Source organism: Corvus cornix, chromosome 15 (assembly GCF_000738735.6).
Source record: "Corvus cornix cornix isolate S_Up_H32 chromosome 15, ASM73873v5, whole genome shotgun sequence".
Taxonomy (NCBI): domain Eukaryota; kingdom Metazoa; phylum Chordata; class Aves; order Passeriformes; family Corvidae; genus Corvus; species Corvus cornix.
This window is the reverse complement of record NC_046345.1, coordinates 10,700,076-10,716,417: the sequence shown is the minus strand read 5'-3', so window position 1 is coordinate 10,716,417 and position 16,342 is coordinate 10,700,076. Positions and strand designations below refer to the sequence as shown.

General features: G+C 43.0%; 1 protein-coding gene across 8 annotated transcripts in view; it reads right to left on the bottom strand.

Annotated features, from left to right (window-relative positions):
* Window positions 1-282: 282 nt before the first annotated feature.
* Window positions 283-16,342, bottom strand: part of CIT (citron rho-interacting serine/threonine kinase) — a 68,906-nt gene continuing 52,846 nt past the window's right edge. For 4 of the 8 annotated variants that reach the window (XM_019285089.3, XM_019285092.3, XM_010398055.4 and 1 more), the window contains 20 exons: window positions 15,975-16,115; window positions 15,689-15,796; window positions 14,834-14,996; window positions 14,421-14,585; window positions 14,178-14,315; window positions 13,744-13,924; window positions 13,427-13,518; window positions 13,031-13,135; window positions 12,012-12,181; window positions 10,969-11,049; window positions 10,635-10,770; window positions 9,293-9,432; window positions 8,341-8,433; window positions 6,913-7,021; window positions 6,660-6,788; window positions 5,941-6,021; window positions 5,251-5,329; window positions 4,943-5,134; window positions 3,775-4,078; window positions 283-3,308 (listed from right to left, as the gene is read on the bottom strand). In XM_019285089.3, coding sequence (XP_019140634.2) covers window positions 3,285-3,308; window positions 3,775-4,078; window positions 4,943-5,134; window positions 5,251-5,329; window positions 5,941-6,021; window positions 6,660-6,788; window positions 6,913-7,021; window positions 8,341-8,433; window positions 9,293-9,432; window positions 10,635-10,770; window positions 10,969-11,049; window positions 12,012-12,181; window positions 13,031-13,135; window positions 13,427-13,518; window positions 13,744-13,924; window positions 14,178-14,315; window positions 14,421-14,585; window positions 14,834-14,996; window positions 15,689-15,796; window positions 15,975-16,115 — 2,631 coding nt within the window. In that variant the 3' untranslated portion in view covers window positions 283-3,284. The remainder of the gene's footprint in view (window positions 3,309-3,774; window positions 4,079-4,942; window positions 5,135-5,250; window positions 5,330-5,940; window positions 6,022-6,659; window positions 6,789-6,912; window positions 7,022-8,340; window positions 8,434-9,292; window positions 9,433-10,634; window positions 10,771-10,968; window positions 11,050-12,011; window positions 12,182-13,030; window positions 13,136-13,426; window positions 13,519-13,743; window positions 13,925-14,177; window positions 14,316-14,420; window positions 14,586-14,833; window positions 14,997-15,688; window positions 15,797-15,974; window positions 16,116-16,342) is intronic. The other 4 variants (XM_010398053.4, XM_010398054.4, XM_019285090.3 and 1 more) reach the window with 2 other exon arrangements.

Genomic DNA, 16,342 nt, shown 5'->3' with positions numbered 1-16,342 from the left:
GCCGGATCAAGAGTTGGGTTTATTAGCTCACTTACATTCCCCACCCACAGCTCACAGTCTATGCTGTTGTGTTTATTCTTGGCTGTTGCTAGGAGAGCACATTTTTTAAAGGTAGGTGCAGACACTTTTGTTACAGTCACTTTTGGGGACCCTGGAGTAAACCAATACAGGCATAACAAGAGCTCCCTACCCTCCCCTGACCCCCTGAAGTTCAGCACAGCATGTGGGGGTCAAGCTGACCTGGATTTGTGCAGGGTTCTTGGGAATCAAAAAGCTCACTAAATAATTAATTTTCTTTTACTCCACCAGTTTCTGGATTAATTTAGTTTTGTTACAACTCAGATCATGCATCATAGGACTGCAACAATGAGCTTTAAATAAGTATTGTTTGTGCACAGTAAAAGAAATAAAGGAACATTGAACAAGTCAGCATTTCATCATATACATCATAGTAGGCACAATAGATAAATCAAGCAGCTCGGGGTTGATGTGTAGAGCATTTTCATGGAGAATGTCATGTAGACCAAAACGTAAGAGGAGCCATTAGTAACCCACCCCCACAGCCTCCAACAAGCCCTTTCTCGGGGCTGAGGGGGTGGGTATGTGCACAGAACCAAAAACACTGAACAAATTAAGTTACTGTAGGCAGCAGTGTGCATATTAAAAACCTCTTCCTGTGAAAGAATACTTCAGACCCTGTAAAAACTAGTTCAGTTAAAAATAGATGTATTTACATTTAAGTCTGATCTAGCAAGTTTTCCCAGCAGGTGTAAGTTGAGCTGTACAGTAACTCTGCAGGTTGTACTCAATCTGACTGGATTTGTGAATGGTCTTTTTTTAAAGTTGCAGCTATTAGGCCTTAAAGCACCAGCATGTTACAGCAGTGGGATGAGGAACTATCTCCCTCTGCTTTGCTCCCAGTATACTGCTGGGATAAGTCCCAAACCTGGCATTAGATCACACTGTTGTTAATTAAGATGCCTTTTTTCCAGCTCAAGATGTGTGGGGTCATTTACTAGGGCAAGACTGTTTTCCCAGATACTCACAGGTGCTTCACCTCTGCCTGTCTCACTGGTGAGGCAGGACTTAGCTGTAGGTGCTTGCAGCTGACTGCTGCTCTAGTGAAGTACTCAGATAAATCCACCTGGTTTAAAGCATGTCAACATACTTGGGGTTTGTGAAGCCACTTACGCTACTTGTTCAGGGAATGACGAGTATTAAATGGTAAATATTGCCAGGGTTTGCTCTTGGGTCAGGTGTGACACCCAGGATTCCCCAGCCCCAGAGCCAGGGGCAGGGCAGGAGGGGCAGGGGCACTCTAGAGAGAAGGAAGCCGTCATTTCACCATGCCAGTCAAGATAGTTATTTGTTTTATTTGGTTATTGTTCAACAACAAAGTTCAATACTTTCCAGGTGGAGCTTTGAACTGTCCCTCTGAACTGTCCCTCTGGTTCCCTCCCTTGTCAATAATAAAAAGGTAATGAAGAAAAATCCTGTACTTCTAGAGACCTAAAATCTCATTTATGCTAATAAGCTTCAATTGCAATTTAATGTTACAATATTTCTTCATGGGAGTGAGGAGGACTGAGGGGAGGCTCCTCCAGTGTCTGAAGATGGCTGTCCACAACCACCAGTAAAACAAAAAGCTAGTGTTGAAAAACGCACAGTTTACAATAAAAAAGTAGAAACCAATTCAATTCCCTTTTGTTACGAATATAAAGTTTCTTGTAAATATGTACAGTCCTTTGAGCTATTTCTATAGCAGGAAGCATTTCACGAACAAGACACGAGATACACACTTTCAGGACTCAACAAGCCCATTTCTGAGGTCTTGAAGATCTTCCATGAGATGCAAAGATTTAAAGACTGATCTCAGTGACCTTTCAAAATATTCAGACCAGGAGAGAAAAACTTTCAGCAAATTTCCTGCCAAATCATCTGACTGAAAATAACCCAACAGACGAGAACAGAATACAATATTCATGAAACTCGCCAAAGGACACCGACAAGGCATTGGAATTTTGATGGGTTTCTAGAACAGGTTAGCACAGGCTTGCAAGGGACTAGCAGAAATTTTAGTGTGGCGCCAAGGGAAGATTGGCTGCAGTTTTGCTCTTTCCAGTTGTAAAGAACATGATTGTTCACTTAGAATGTTGCTATTGCAGAGTGAATGGTCAAAACCTGCTTTGAAAATCATTTGCTCTCTGCTTCATGTTCACAGCAGAAGAGAATAGGAAGCAATAAAAGGCTCGAGGTCAGACACAGGGAAGCAAAAGTGTGTCAGCAACTGCCAAAGCTGCTCCCCGTGAGTGTCCTGTGCCAAGACACCGGATCTGATTGCACGACAAGCTCCAGCTCACAGGAGGAGCCAGCCTGGGCTGCTCCCCCTGGGGAGCTGAGGCTGGCAGGACTCTGCTGAAGAGACCATGTCCAGTGCTGAGAGGAGTGACTGTAATTCTTGTCATAGAATAAGGCTTATTAACTCTTCGGTGCCAAATTTCTAGAGTAATTAACGGCTATTTTGCAGCGTAATCTAAAGGTTTCAGTTAATTTACAAGTGAGGTACAATACACTACTCAGCAAAGCAACCTAAAAGGAGAGAGCAGCCAGTGATGGTGCAGCAGCATGCACTGAACTGTCATGCAGAAGACCTGGATAAAGTCTTACAACCCAGTAGCTTGTAGGTAATGCACTTTGTCTCAGGGCTCGGCAGAGGGGTCAGGTAAAGCAGCATTCTTCCCTCCCCATCAGAGCTGCTCTAAAGCAATTTTAGTGAGAACAAAATAATTTTCAGAAGTGGCAGGTGAACAGGCTAATCCAAAGAAATTTTTCCTGTGTTCTGTGGAGAACATCCAACCACAGTTCCTATTGAAAGACTCACTCACCTTGGCCCTTCTGTTTCCAGGCCATCAGGGGCTCCCAGCACATCTCAGAACTATGACCAACTCTCTGTTAAGGGGTGCTAACCACAGTGATGACCTGGGGCAGGACACTAGTCCCATTTCCGGGATGAACTGCTAGGGACTAAAGTGGATACAAAAAGTTAATGAACTGCTTGAAAGAGTAACAGTAGTACAAAGTGCAAAAACAGGAGTGCAGAAAAGCACAGAGAAATTAACTGAGCTGTGAACGGTCTTCAAAAGCATCACGGCTCCCACTGCAGAGCGAGCTTGGGCCCAGGAATGCTGTTTGGGAACTGGGCTGCAGACAGATGGAGTGCATATACTCAGTCCATTTTCTTTTTTTCCTGCAGGTAAAGATGAGTAACTTCGTCTCGCTGAGACTTACACTGAAGACTGGTCCCAGACCTGGCAGGGAAATAAAAGGGCAAGTTACAAGTCACAGATACTTCTCTCCCAGGCACAAGGTGCTGGCAGCAGTGCATCCCCTGCTGCTCCCACAGAGCCAGGGCTCCTGTCATCCATAAACACTGACAAAGGCAGGCACTGTCAGCATCACTCTGAGCACAGCAGGCTCCCACATTCCCGGTGCTCCAGACATTATTCCCCTTCAAATCCTCTATCACTTGCTAGTAAATGCACCTTTGCTTTCAGCCCATTCTAGTGTCCATCAGCTTTGCAGTCCCAGAACCAGCCCAGGGCAGGTGGACACAAGGCCAGTGCATGAAACCCTGTGGGCTCTGTTCCAACAGAATTTGAGGAGCAGGCAGGTGAGATTTGATCTGCTCTTGTGCTTTCCAGTGCCACCAGCCCTTCTGCAGTACATACAAGCCTTTTCCTGAGAACAGACATGTTCTGCAGGCTCCTGACTTACCTTATTGACTTGAGCAAGAGGAGTTCTGGCCCCACTCACAGGCACCCTCCCTCGGCTGCTATCCTCGAACAGTCGTCCCGGGGACCGCTCCCTGCGGGTGCTCAGCAGTCGGCCCGGAGACTTCTCCCTCTCCAGAGGTCGCCCCGGGGACTTGTCCCTGCGCAGCTCTGTCCGTCCCTCACGGTACCGGTGGGGTGTGCTGGGCTCCCGGGGGTGGCTTGGCCCTTCCAGAGGCCCTGGGCTGGAGGCCACCCGCTTGGTGATGTGCTCATTGTACGTGGGAGGGCCTCTCTTGTTCGGGCTGCTGTCATTCAAAAAGAATTGATATGAACTGCTGAGTGACAAAAACCTCCCATTACATTTTCTTTTAGCAAAAATGTAACTTTTCCCCCAACACCCCCAGCCTTCGGGTGAGAAGCATCAGCCCCTCCCTGAGCCAAGATGGAAAATGCAGAGATATTTTGGTAGCTGGAGTATCCATCACATGAGCCACGCTGGCAAAGTGCCTTAATGAGTTGCCAATGTAAGTCGTGTACGGAACAGGCCAGAGAACACCACCTTTTCATACACTCCAGCCATACATTTTTCCATATAAAAATACACTAAAATTTGATATATGTGTTTTCACACAATTTTCAGTAGCTCAGGGATATTCAGGTCAGGCTGGGATGAACTACAAGCCTCAATTTCTCAGTGTCATGTGCACACTGTGGCACCATCAGCCCCTGTATCTAATTACCTGTGTATCACATCACAACTTTCCAGCACTGTCTCCCTAAGGCACACTCATTATTTGATAGAAGGGGGCTCTTGCTTTACAGCTTGTTACAGCCAAGCCGTGTTTAGTGTAATAATCAACAGCATCTGAGCTCAAAAAGCTTTGAAGCCAGAGTTCTATCACAACAACAAAGCAAACCAGCACAAGGTCACAAAGCTTTTATGGAGATTATCCACATCTTCCTAGAGCTGCTGTTTGTTTCCTTCTGGATGTTAAGCCATTAGTGACTCTATTCCAGCATTACAGTAACTGGCTGTCATCAGCCTCTAGGAACAGAACAAGGGCATCCCACCATGCCAGGGGAAAAGGCATCAGGAGGGAAGTTTGCTCCTGAGGCACCCAGGGACTGTAACACCCCGATGTCACCATGACACCCTGATGTCACCATACCTGCGCGTTGCAGAGGAGCCTCTGTGGTGCTGCTGCTGCTGCTCATTGTTGGTCTCCTTCACCAGATTGCCTTTACAGCAGATCACCCTTAGCTTGTCTTGGTAGGAGGAGGCCAAGTAGATCGCTCCCGAGGAGATTGCAGGCCCAAGGTACCGTGGGTTTGGTATCTCCAAGTGGGCTCGTGCTGGAGTTCTGGGGAAAATTGCAGGAAAAAGTCCATTACAGTAGCAGCACAGTACCTTTTCCTGGCAAGTTCGTATATTTATGCAAAACAGGCTGTTCAAAGGAATGAAAAGAGAACAACTTACCCTAGAGAAGCTCGTGCCTGAATCTCGATCACTTCAAGGGAATTGAAGTGGGTCACGAACAGATAGGGCTCCCTGTAGGCTGAAGGAGCAGTGCAAAAGCAGGAAAAAACACAGAATACATTCTCTATTAAAAACTTCTAAAACACAACAGCAAGCACAAGAGAGACTGACAGCCCTGTGGGAAAACTAAAGAATACATTTTATGTAATGACACAGACACTAAGTGGGGAGATGCAAGCTTAAAGAATTGTTGCTTTGAAACCGTGTCTCAAGGACTTTACTAACCAAAGTATCATAAAAAAGGCATTAAAGCCAGACTATTAACTGAAAAAAATCTCATTAGGCAGTGCCAAAAGGCTTGAGGGAGAATATGTAGCCCTCATATTCTTCACTATTTCAGAAACTTAGAGCATGGTTAAAAATTCCACTAGCCAGTTCAATCAGTGTCAGACTAGGAACATTAAGGAAATGGAACTTTGGTTTAGTTTTCCTTAAATGGCTTATATTTCAGAAGGTTTGCCATCTGGATTTATAGTGAGCTTAAATCGTGGGAAAAAGATCCATAGCTTCTGGAAGAACTGGGAGAGGGAAAAGGAGACAGAAGGGCTCAGCGCAGACTACCCATTCCACAAGGATGCTTCCTGGTTTCAGTAATTTCCATAATCCAAGGGAATGTCCCTCAACACCTACCAAAAGCTAAGGGCAAGCGGTTCCATTTCAGGTCATCTGTCCTACTGCGTCTTCCATAGGAATCCACAAAGACACCAAACTCTGCCAAGAGAGGTCACATCATGTCATGAGCATTGGCCTGAATTTTATTCATTTATTTTGAAGGGACAAAGGCAATTGTTCCTGGGCTTTTTATCAGGGACATCCTGCAAATCCCAGAGTGCCATGAATTACTCTAAATGCCATGGAATTGGTTAGATGTAGGAATACTGCCAGGCCAAAAGGTGCTGCAATTCTAGGTCTCTTTGTTCCAGCTAAGGTAAGGTTATTATTTAATCTACAGTTGGGAAGGTGATGAGACTCCTACCATTACTCACCCAAAATTACTGCTAGTGGGCTTTTGAAGATGTGTGCATTCTCATGACAGTATCTAAGAGGGCAACAAAAGCAGCTATAGAAAAAAGTAACACCCTCTCTTACTTAATCACAAGAAGGTTAAAAACTCTCACCTGTCTGCATGGAAACCAGACAAAGCCCAATCTGAGAGCCCCTGAACACCTTATCAGGGTAATCAAACACCTGTTTGCACTTAACACACTGCTTGTGGTCCTTCCCTCAGGCACAGAAGTCTACACTCAGCAACTGATCCACAGGCATGGAGAAAGCCAAAGCAGGTTGTGCAAAATTCAACAGCACTGCAGCTCAGAGAACAGGAGTGGTACAACACTAGCACCACTTACCATGGAAACACAGCAGATACTCCTCCCTCTGCCCTGCTGGGTTCACTTGGATGATACTGACTGGAAAACTGTTGGTGGAAGCAGCAAACACAGCAGAGGCCAAAGTGTGGTCATTTTTATCCAAAAACTCTGCAAAGAGAATGGAGAAAAACACCTTGATTTGCACCAACCTTTTTTCCTAAACTGCTTTCGAAAAGCCCTATAAAAGAACCTGTGGAGCCACTTGGAACATTCCTCAGGAATTGTCTCCTACCCTCCAGTGTGTACTGCTTCATCTCAATTTCATAGAACTTGTTGGTGCCAATGATGATGCTGTAAGTGGTCAAATGGATACAGCTGCAAGGCTCAGAGGTTTCAATCTCCTGGAAAAAAGGACAGTATGGACAGATATTAGTTCCCTGTACCAGCTTACAGATAGTGCTCAGTCTGGAAGGTTGTATATTGCTACATTTATCTTTCAAAAGGGAGAGAGATGGCAACCTCAAAGGCCCTAAGAGCCTCTAAAAAGCATCTGGACAGAAACTCTTGCTAGAAGAAAGTTTTGTTTTGTTGGAAGTGATGCTTGAATGTAGACTTGCATATCAACTCGCCTTGAGGTGCTAACCCTAATAAGATCCCCTTCCTTTTGGAAGAATATACTGTTCTGGAAGACGTTCTTCTGCTCTGCAGCTCAGTTTTCTGGAGCAGTATTGAGCAGCTCCCTGTTTACAGTAGGTCACAGCCAATCTTCCTTCCTTCCTTCTTTGTACAATGACAGAGAGATGCCCACCAAGACCTGCCTTGTGACTGAACAGCTGGGATAGCTCTGCAGGCTAGCCTGACACAACACACAGATCCTGAGATCTTCTGAGGACAAGATTCCTTGCATAAATCCTACTTTATCTGGAAATTTAGTTGGCAGGAAAGAAAAGCATATTCTGGGCTTGCTGCCATCTTGTTAGGATCTAAATTCAGTTGTCTGGATTAGTGGAGATAGGGAAAACCTGCCCGCTAAAACACACTTTTGCATGTTCTGCATGTAACCCCTGTCAGAGGAAGGGCTATACACCCTCAGCGTTCCCTGCTGTGAGCAGGAGTTGGTATCAGCTACAATGCTTGTACACATTCCAGGTTAGCTGGCATCCACATTGTTTGTGCCGAGATCTCCATTATTTATGGCTTTCCTCCTGAGGAGCCCAGATCTGCATGACTGTGCCCATTGCTTCCCTCCAGCAGTGCCCACATAGCACTCAGGGATAACAGCCTCAGCCACACTGTAAAATTAACTGGTGCCTTCAAAGTCACCTGCAGAATCTCCCAGGGAGTTGTAGTTCGACTGGAGCATCCTTTAATTTGTGAATAGGAGAGGACATGAGTTTCTGGGCACCAGCCTGTTTTAAGGCAGGTAGTATTTAAACATTTTGTCCTGAGGAGAGATCTCTGAGGATATGATGACAGCTCAGTCCAATATCTCAAAAAAAATCACAGTTCTGTTCTGCATCTCTCCAAAAATGTCAGCTCTTATTAAAGGAAATTTCTGCCTACTCCACTTTGAGTCAGTGCACGGTTCAATTTGTTATTATTTTAGCTGGCAAACAAATGTTCTCATGCACACAGAAAGGTTTTAGATGTTTGCTCCAAAGCAAAGGCTTAGAACACTATGTGAATTACCTCAGCTATTGCAGGGAGCTACTAAACTCACCTTTCTGATACAGAACTTGCTTAAGCTCTCATTGTATCGCAGAACCACCACTTTATTGGGCATGGCTGCACAGATACAAAGACTGTTCTCAACCTGTAAGGAAGATAACAAGCATAGCTCAGGATGGCAATAAAGTAAATTCTATTGCTGAGCATGTGAAATGGATCTGAGAACCACCTCTTGCCACAAAAAGAACTTTGAAGAGATAAGCAAGTACGTCTTTTAATAGGGTAATTACTGTGAATTCATGAAATAATGAAAAGCCTCTTCACATTCTCAAAAAAGAACGTGAATTTAAATGGCTTCTATGATTTCTTTTATGCTTGAAAGACATTAAGAAAAAATTAGAAAGTTTCCCACAGAAAAGGGATTGACAAATTGAAATATGTTAGATCTATATTTTAACCCCTGAAACTTGCCTTAAGCATCACTTTGAAATGAGTGGTGTTCAGTTTGTTACCAAGGTAGGCCATAGAAGTAATTGTTAATGAGAATTTTGGCTGTGGTTTAATGCTCCACACTAAAACCAATAACCTGTGTAAATGTCTAGAATTAAAGTGACACAAACACCTAAGGAAATTTGCTAGCCTGGAAGCATGACATTCAAGAACAAAGACTGGATAGAATTCACTAACTAAAAATCTCAAAATTACAGTCAATAGTGAGGAGACAGTAGTACCATGCTATGCTGGATTTCTTACTACCTAGCAGTTTAGGCTATACCATCATGGCATCCTGACTGAATTGCTCCACATTAGCACCAGATCCCCCATTCTGTCTCCAGCTCAGCCTCCCTTCAGCCCATACATTCTCCTTATTTGAAGAAAAATATTCAAAACAAGAATATAGACCTTGGATGTGTTGCCAGTGGAATGAAGATGCTGATTTGGTTAATATTAAACTCAGAGCAGTATAACAGGTGGTCAGGGGGCACGAGGGAGCTGTAACTTACTTTGCCAGCAGCAAAAAGGTGACATCCTTTGACAGCCTCAAAGACATTTGGTGAGACATCGGGCTGGGCTGGGAGGTGAGACTGGGCTAATGACTGCTTCACTTTCTTTACATCAACAAGACACAGAGCCCTTTCTTCTCCTGGAAACAAAAAAAGGTTGCATTTCATCAAGGGAGAACTCCCTATTCTCTACCGAAGTCTTACCTAAACAAGCAGCTCATTGTTACAGGCTGTTACTGTGCAAACAGTCACAAGGTACCATGTAGAATTCATTCCATATTATTCCTATTCAAACTGAAACAGAAAACTTACAAAAACCCAACCCCACAACAGGCAGTAAATCCACCAGAAGAACAGCAATTCTCTGCATAGATTATTAGTGTTGCTGAAGTTAGCAGAACAGAGTAATTGTGGCCTCATTAAGACACTATTCAAAATTAGCCAGGAAGTTTTATTTTGCCCTTCAGAACTTCTTCAAGTAAAAGATGTTTTAATCACTCTGTGCCAACAGAACTGGTAAGGGACTTCCAAGAACTGCCCTAATGAATTGCATTATAGCCCAAGGCCAATTCCTCTCAGAAGTCCAGTGACAGACTAACACAGCCTTCTCATTATGTTGAGATTTGCTTTGTTCTCTACCACCCTGACACAAATAAACCATGGACATCTTAAATCCTTACCAGGAAAAAAAAACACAAAACAAGCAGAACAAGAGAGAGAATTTATTTTTCATTCCCTACAAACGTCATATAGACACTTTGATAATTTGGGCTTTCAGATGAAGATACATGATAATGTTCAGCATGCCTACATCTGTGTGGGAAGGATTATCTCTGGAAAACCACAGATGGAGAGATTAAAGCTGGTGTTCCTTTCATAAAGTAATCTTAAATCGTGACAGGAGTCCCAGCTTTGTTACAGGGCAAGAGAGGATAAGAGTTGGCCCTATGCCCCTATGTCAGTGATCACCTAGCAGTCCTCAAAGAGTTAATTACATTAAAAAAGTTATGCAATAATTACGAAGAGATGTTCACTCATTAGCTCAACACTTTTTAAATTGAACTTAAAATGACAACTGACCTCTAACCTGGAAATGTTTTGTCTCTGGTTCTTCCCTCCCTCAGCTCTGAAATCACCTTCTCATGAAGGTTTAACTGAGCCTTCATTCACACACATAATCCCTTGCCAGCCAGCCTCAGACAAGACTCTGTTAACCACAGCAAGTAATTCCTGACAATTTGCTGATAAAAAACCAGACAAAAGCCTGGAATGAATCCAAAGGCAAGCAGGACCTGGCAGCACAAAGCCACTGCAGAGCCAATGGGAACACACAGCCCTGTACCTGCTATCATGAGTAGCTTCTCCAGATCTTTGATGAGGTGAATTTGGAAGACAGCACCCATTCCTGGGATGTGTGTTAAGGAATTCTTCAGTACATTCAGGGCATAGAGACCTTCTTCTGCACCCACCAGTACTACCTACAACAGGGGAAAAAATAGCACTACATGAGGAGAACAAAGAATGCTCCAAGAGCAACTTGCATGACACTCTTTAGCAGTGAAGAGAAAAATCAAACCCACAAATAAGTGCATAATTACACATATTGCCATCAAGATACCGTTTCCCTGAATCAATTATCCACTACTGAGAAAGACCCAAGTGAACAAGACCATTACCTGGTCACTGAAGGGCATTGTGCAATTTATATCTAAACGGTCTTCACCCTCCAGCTTCAGCAGGGAGTTCCCCAGCAGTTTCTGCAAATGACAAAAATTTTGTTTTTCTTGTTGAGTTAATCTTCATCTCTTTATCTGTGAGTATTTTAACAATGTGAGGTCATAATTTCAGACAAGCAAAAAGCTTGGCACAGATTTCTTTTTCTCAGAAAGCTAAAAGTTGCAGGGATGCCTCCTACAAAAGAATTAGTAAACTTTTATCTACCTTAAACGCAGTAAGGGGAACTGATCAGAATTATCCAAAATTCAGACAGAACCCACTGTTGCCTCTATCCTTTCCATTTTCCCCAATGTCCTACAACAGAGCAGTGGAATTTTCCAAGGGGAAGGATTTAAAGAAAAGTATAAATGTTGGTGGGAGCATGTATTTTTCTCAGAGACAAAAGGAATGTGAGCCTGAGAAAAAAAGAGGATTTCCTGCAGTCACATATTTCGTACCTCCAGAGCTAACATTCTCTTATGCAATGCCATAGAATCCAATCTCCCTTTACCAGAAAATAGAGAGTCATCAGTGTAACAATATGAGAAAGGCTATCCAAAACCTAAGCAAATCTGTTTAACCTCTTATTAGGAATAAAACTTAAACTAAAAAGCGCACACCTCCCCACACAACAAGAAACATAAAACTTCTGACTCTCTAAGAATGGGAGGGGAGGGAGTTTTTGCTTCTTTTAAGGTTTGATCATTCCATGTGGTACCTTATGAGACTGGACTAAAACCATGTCCTAACTGCTCTTCCTTCCCCTGCTGGAATTACAGAGGTATTTTGGGATCCTCTTACTACACTCCCCAAGTCTAAAGAAGGGTATTGTAATACATAGCATCAGTCTCACAGTGAACTGGCTCCTGGTGCTCATATTATGAGGCAGAAGCAATAACTTACCTTCAGTTAAACCTCAGTATGTCAAATACTGAAAAAATATTTTTCAAAACTCTGCTCCCTCCCAGAATATTTTATTATTAAATGAAACTTTTATACTCACAGCATCAGCCTCAGCTTTTTCTCTGGAAACTCTCCCACCTGCCACTATTGATTCCAGTGCTGTGACCCAGCGCTGTTTGTCAGGGAAGCTGGGTGCTAACAGGTAGAGTGTTCTACCAGGCCAGCAAGTGGTGTGTGGATGAGACTCCAATTTTAGGATATATGGCACATCTGAGATGTTATATAGATAGAATAAGACTTAGATTAGTTTTTGGAATATTGTCAGTGGACTTAAAATCAACACCTTTCAGCCTCATTGGAGAGAAGTTGTATTTATCATGACGTACCATGGCAATTTACACATTGGTTTCTCCTTTACAGGTCCTGCACAGGCTAGCTACTTACACCTAAATATTAGCTGGATGTATGCAATCCATACATACAAGGCTGTCTTTAAACAAAAATAATTTCTTGCCTTTTATTCAAAAAAGAAAGAAATTTCATTGTGGGGAAAAAAAACCCAAACCAAAACCAGCCACTTGACTAAAGTTTTCCCTGTACTGATTAAGAAAAATCTGTAAAAATTGGTTATGGAAACCTTTGTTTTTAACAGTCTGTATCCTTTAATGTAACAGTCAAGACATACAGAATCTTATCCATCAGTTCTATTCAGTACATACAAATCAACACATCAACATTTTTTCATAATATTAGCCTGTATATACCCCACAGCATTCCTAAGTTAATGGCTTTCTGGTCAGAGCACAATGGTGGCAGGAGTTATACATCACAGTTAATAGAGAAGAAATTTAAATAAACCAAGTGTTTATGCTACAAATCTCTTAAAATTTACTTCCATTTGAGTTGATGACTATATTAACCACAGTTTTACCACAACAGAAGCAACAGCCTGGGTGTAACTAGATCTGGAGTGCTGAGCTATTCCCCTAATTCAGATGGAGGTAAATCACAGCATTACAGAATGAAAGCTTGAGGGAGAAAATTCTGTTCAGCCAAACAAGGCTAACTGATGGCAAGGCAGATGAAATCCATTTGACCTCATCTATGTAAGATTCTCACCTGTCTTTGCTGTATTGGTAAGCTCAGTAGCTCCTACAGCTCCATGAACAGTTACATCACCATCAGGAAGGCAGAGCTCAAATTCCTCCAGAGGCCTCTGTCCAGCTGCAGGAGGATGGGGAGACAGATTAGGAATGGACAAACAGGTAGCAAGAAAATAACTGTGATAGCAAAATGAAGTGGATGCACACTGTATGTTTTCACAGCTGGATTATTATGACATGCCAGCTAATAAAATGGCTAAGGGTCTAGAAAAAAATAATGTTGCCTCATCACTGAAGATTTAGCTAAATTTGGTACAGCCATAGCAAACAGTAATAATCTTTAAGCCTCTCAACTCACCAAACAATATCTGAAGATTTAAAAAATATGTCCTTGCTAGAAATTCTAAGTTACCTTCTCTTGCTTCTGCATCATAAATGAGCACTTTGGTTCCTTCCAGGACAATATACTTCCTGTCCCAGCCCTGTTGCCCACGTTTATTATTCCTGAGGAAAATAAGCACAAAGCCATGTTGGACTTCCTGCTTGTATTCTACATAAAGCAAGCATGCAACTCCTATAAAAGAGAAGTTTCAGTGTATTGTAATTATGGTGGTGGCAATTGTAATGCCCACGTAATGGGCCTATACCAATTAACTCATTTTAAGAGCCAGGATAATATAAGGCCAAGTATTTCAGCACCTGACATGGCACCAAGATTCCTGTTTATACCTTGGCACTTTCATCCATCCTTCAAGATGCAGACTGGTGCTTGGCTCCTTCATCTGCAGGCCAGGGGAATTCATCTTATCCCGGCAGAACGCTTCCGAGAAGTGCGTGGCATATTCTGCTGGCAGCCCACAAGTAGCTGGTAAGCAAGTTGAGCATTTTGGGTGACACATCACCTGGCATTCTGACAAGAGGACAGGAAAAATCTTCTGTTAAATGACCAAAAAAAAAAAATCATGACACAGCTGCCTCAGCTTCTAACACACAAATCCCAGCTTCTCCAAGGTTCCCCTTCCACTCCGAACCATCAGATGTTGTCTGGTGTAGAATGTTTGCACCAAGTAGTTTCAGAGTCTTCATACTTAGTCGTTTCTTTCCCTGTTCTAGATGGCTGATGCCTTCTCCTGCCCCTAAGTTGTGCTGTGTTTTGCTCTTACCCAGACACTTGGAGGCCTGTCTGCCGAAGTGCACCGTGTCCAGGCACACGGCGCACTTGGTCGCCCTCATGTTCAGCCCCACATTGAAGCGATGGGGGATGTTGTGGTGCATTCGCTCTTTCAGACGCCGGCTGTACTCTGCCAAGGGACAAAACTCATCAGCAGGGTAAAAAAAAAAAATAAATAAAGAGATGGCATTGACATGGATAGAAAAACACTACCAAGAGCTGAGCAGGAGCCTACCTTCTGGCGTGGAGGATTCCTTCCTGCGGCTAGAGGGTGGAGCCAGCAGACTGATGGGTGTGGGCTGGTGCTCTGGGGAGCGGACCATGGCAGACATGATGATCTGCTGCCTGGCTGTGGCTGGGGTGGAGGGGTGAGGGTGGTCGGATATTTTCCGATGAGCAGCTAACAGACAAGACAAATGCCACTGGTTAACATAACCAACATGGCACCCTGGTTCCTAGCAGGGCTCTGTGTGACCAGTCAGCAGTTACAGCCCACAGAATGAAGTGTAGCCTTATTGTAACTTCACAGAAGTAGTAATAATTAAACAACATATATGTTACTGATAGAGTGGCACACAATTGAAGGCACATTTTTCAGACCAAAATTATGTGCCTCCTTCCAGATTCACCTTTTCTGTAAACCCCTACCTTCTTCACGAGCAGATCTGAGTTCAATGCGTGTTTTCTGTAGAGCCTCCTCCAGCTCAGCAGAACGAGCCTTCTCCTTCTCCAGTGCCACTTTCAGCTCATTGTATTGCAGGGGAACCTGTGTGGGTAAAGAAGGGTCCTCTTTCCGCCGACTAAACAGGCCCTAGCAACAGAAACACACAGACAACTCCTAACTCCTAGCAAGAGATGGCTTAAACTAGGCAAAGTGACACTAGCTAGTGGCAGTCTGGCCAGAGGGCCTAATGGCAATTCTGTTATGAGTAAGGATGGATTTTTAGTTCATATTGGCACTGGAGAGAAAAATGCCAAGATACGGATTAATTTAAAGAGGGACATACATTACCTGTTAGTACTCACATCTGGAGTTTCCGAAAGCATCTAAACAAAGGATCTCAAAATATGTGGTTAAAATTAAATTACTTCATTCAAAATGACAGAAGAGCTTATGACAAAGATGTGACACAAGTCACATCGCCTGACTAATCAGTCCTATGCTGTGACTACAGGACAACCACTCTAGATACACGATAGGTTCATACATATATACATACTTACCATTTAAAAAAACATGCTTAAAATTCTGTATTCCTACAGCCTCACTGAAGTGTAGCTACTGGGTTGTAACCTAAGTGTTGTAGGAATAACAAAATACCAGAAAAGCCACAAAGAACACATTCTGCCTAGCAAAGTTTGTGTTCAACAACTCAGAATGGTCTTAAATGAGGACAACATTTTGTTACACAAAGAAAGATAAAACAGAATATTAAGAATACACAGCACATAACTAATTACAAAACCATTTAATTCCATTCCTCTCAAACCTTCTTCACCCACCTTTTTCTTTTTTGCTGGTTGGTCCATCTTTGCCTGCAGGAAATCAATGAGTTTAGTTTGCTGAGAAATAGTGCCCTCCATTTTCACTTTTTCATGGGAATAGAGAACCTGTGAATCACACACAGATGTAAGAAATTTCATTGTAACAGAAGAAACAAACTAATAACTTGATAGCAAAACAGAGCTAAAAAATACTGTAAGGAAAGTGTCACACAGAAACTGTCAATCACATCCTAAAGCCTCACAGGGAATGAGGCAGAGTGCTGCCCTGCTTCCTCACCCTCACCTGAATGTTTTCCAGCTGATACTCCAGGTCACTTCTTTCAGTCTTCAGAAGATCTGCTCGGTCCAGAGCCTCCTGCAGACCTTGAGTCAGGCGGAAGATGTGATTTTTCTGCAGATCCATTTGCTGCTGCAGCTTTGCCTGCTGTTAAAAGCAAAACAAAAGCCAGTGTTTTAGGTTTGTTGTCTTCTTGTTTGTAAGTAAAAGCTATTAAATGTTATCACTCCTTGTAAAATAATCATCATTGCAGAACTTATAAATAAACACACAACTCTTCAAAAGATGGGAAATTACAATATTGTAGAAGATTCCTTTCAGAATGCATTATGACTAGACAAGCATTTCTGTGTATTTATGTTAATCTGCAGCAA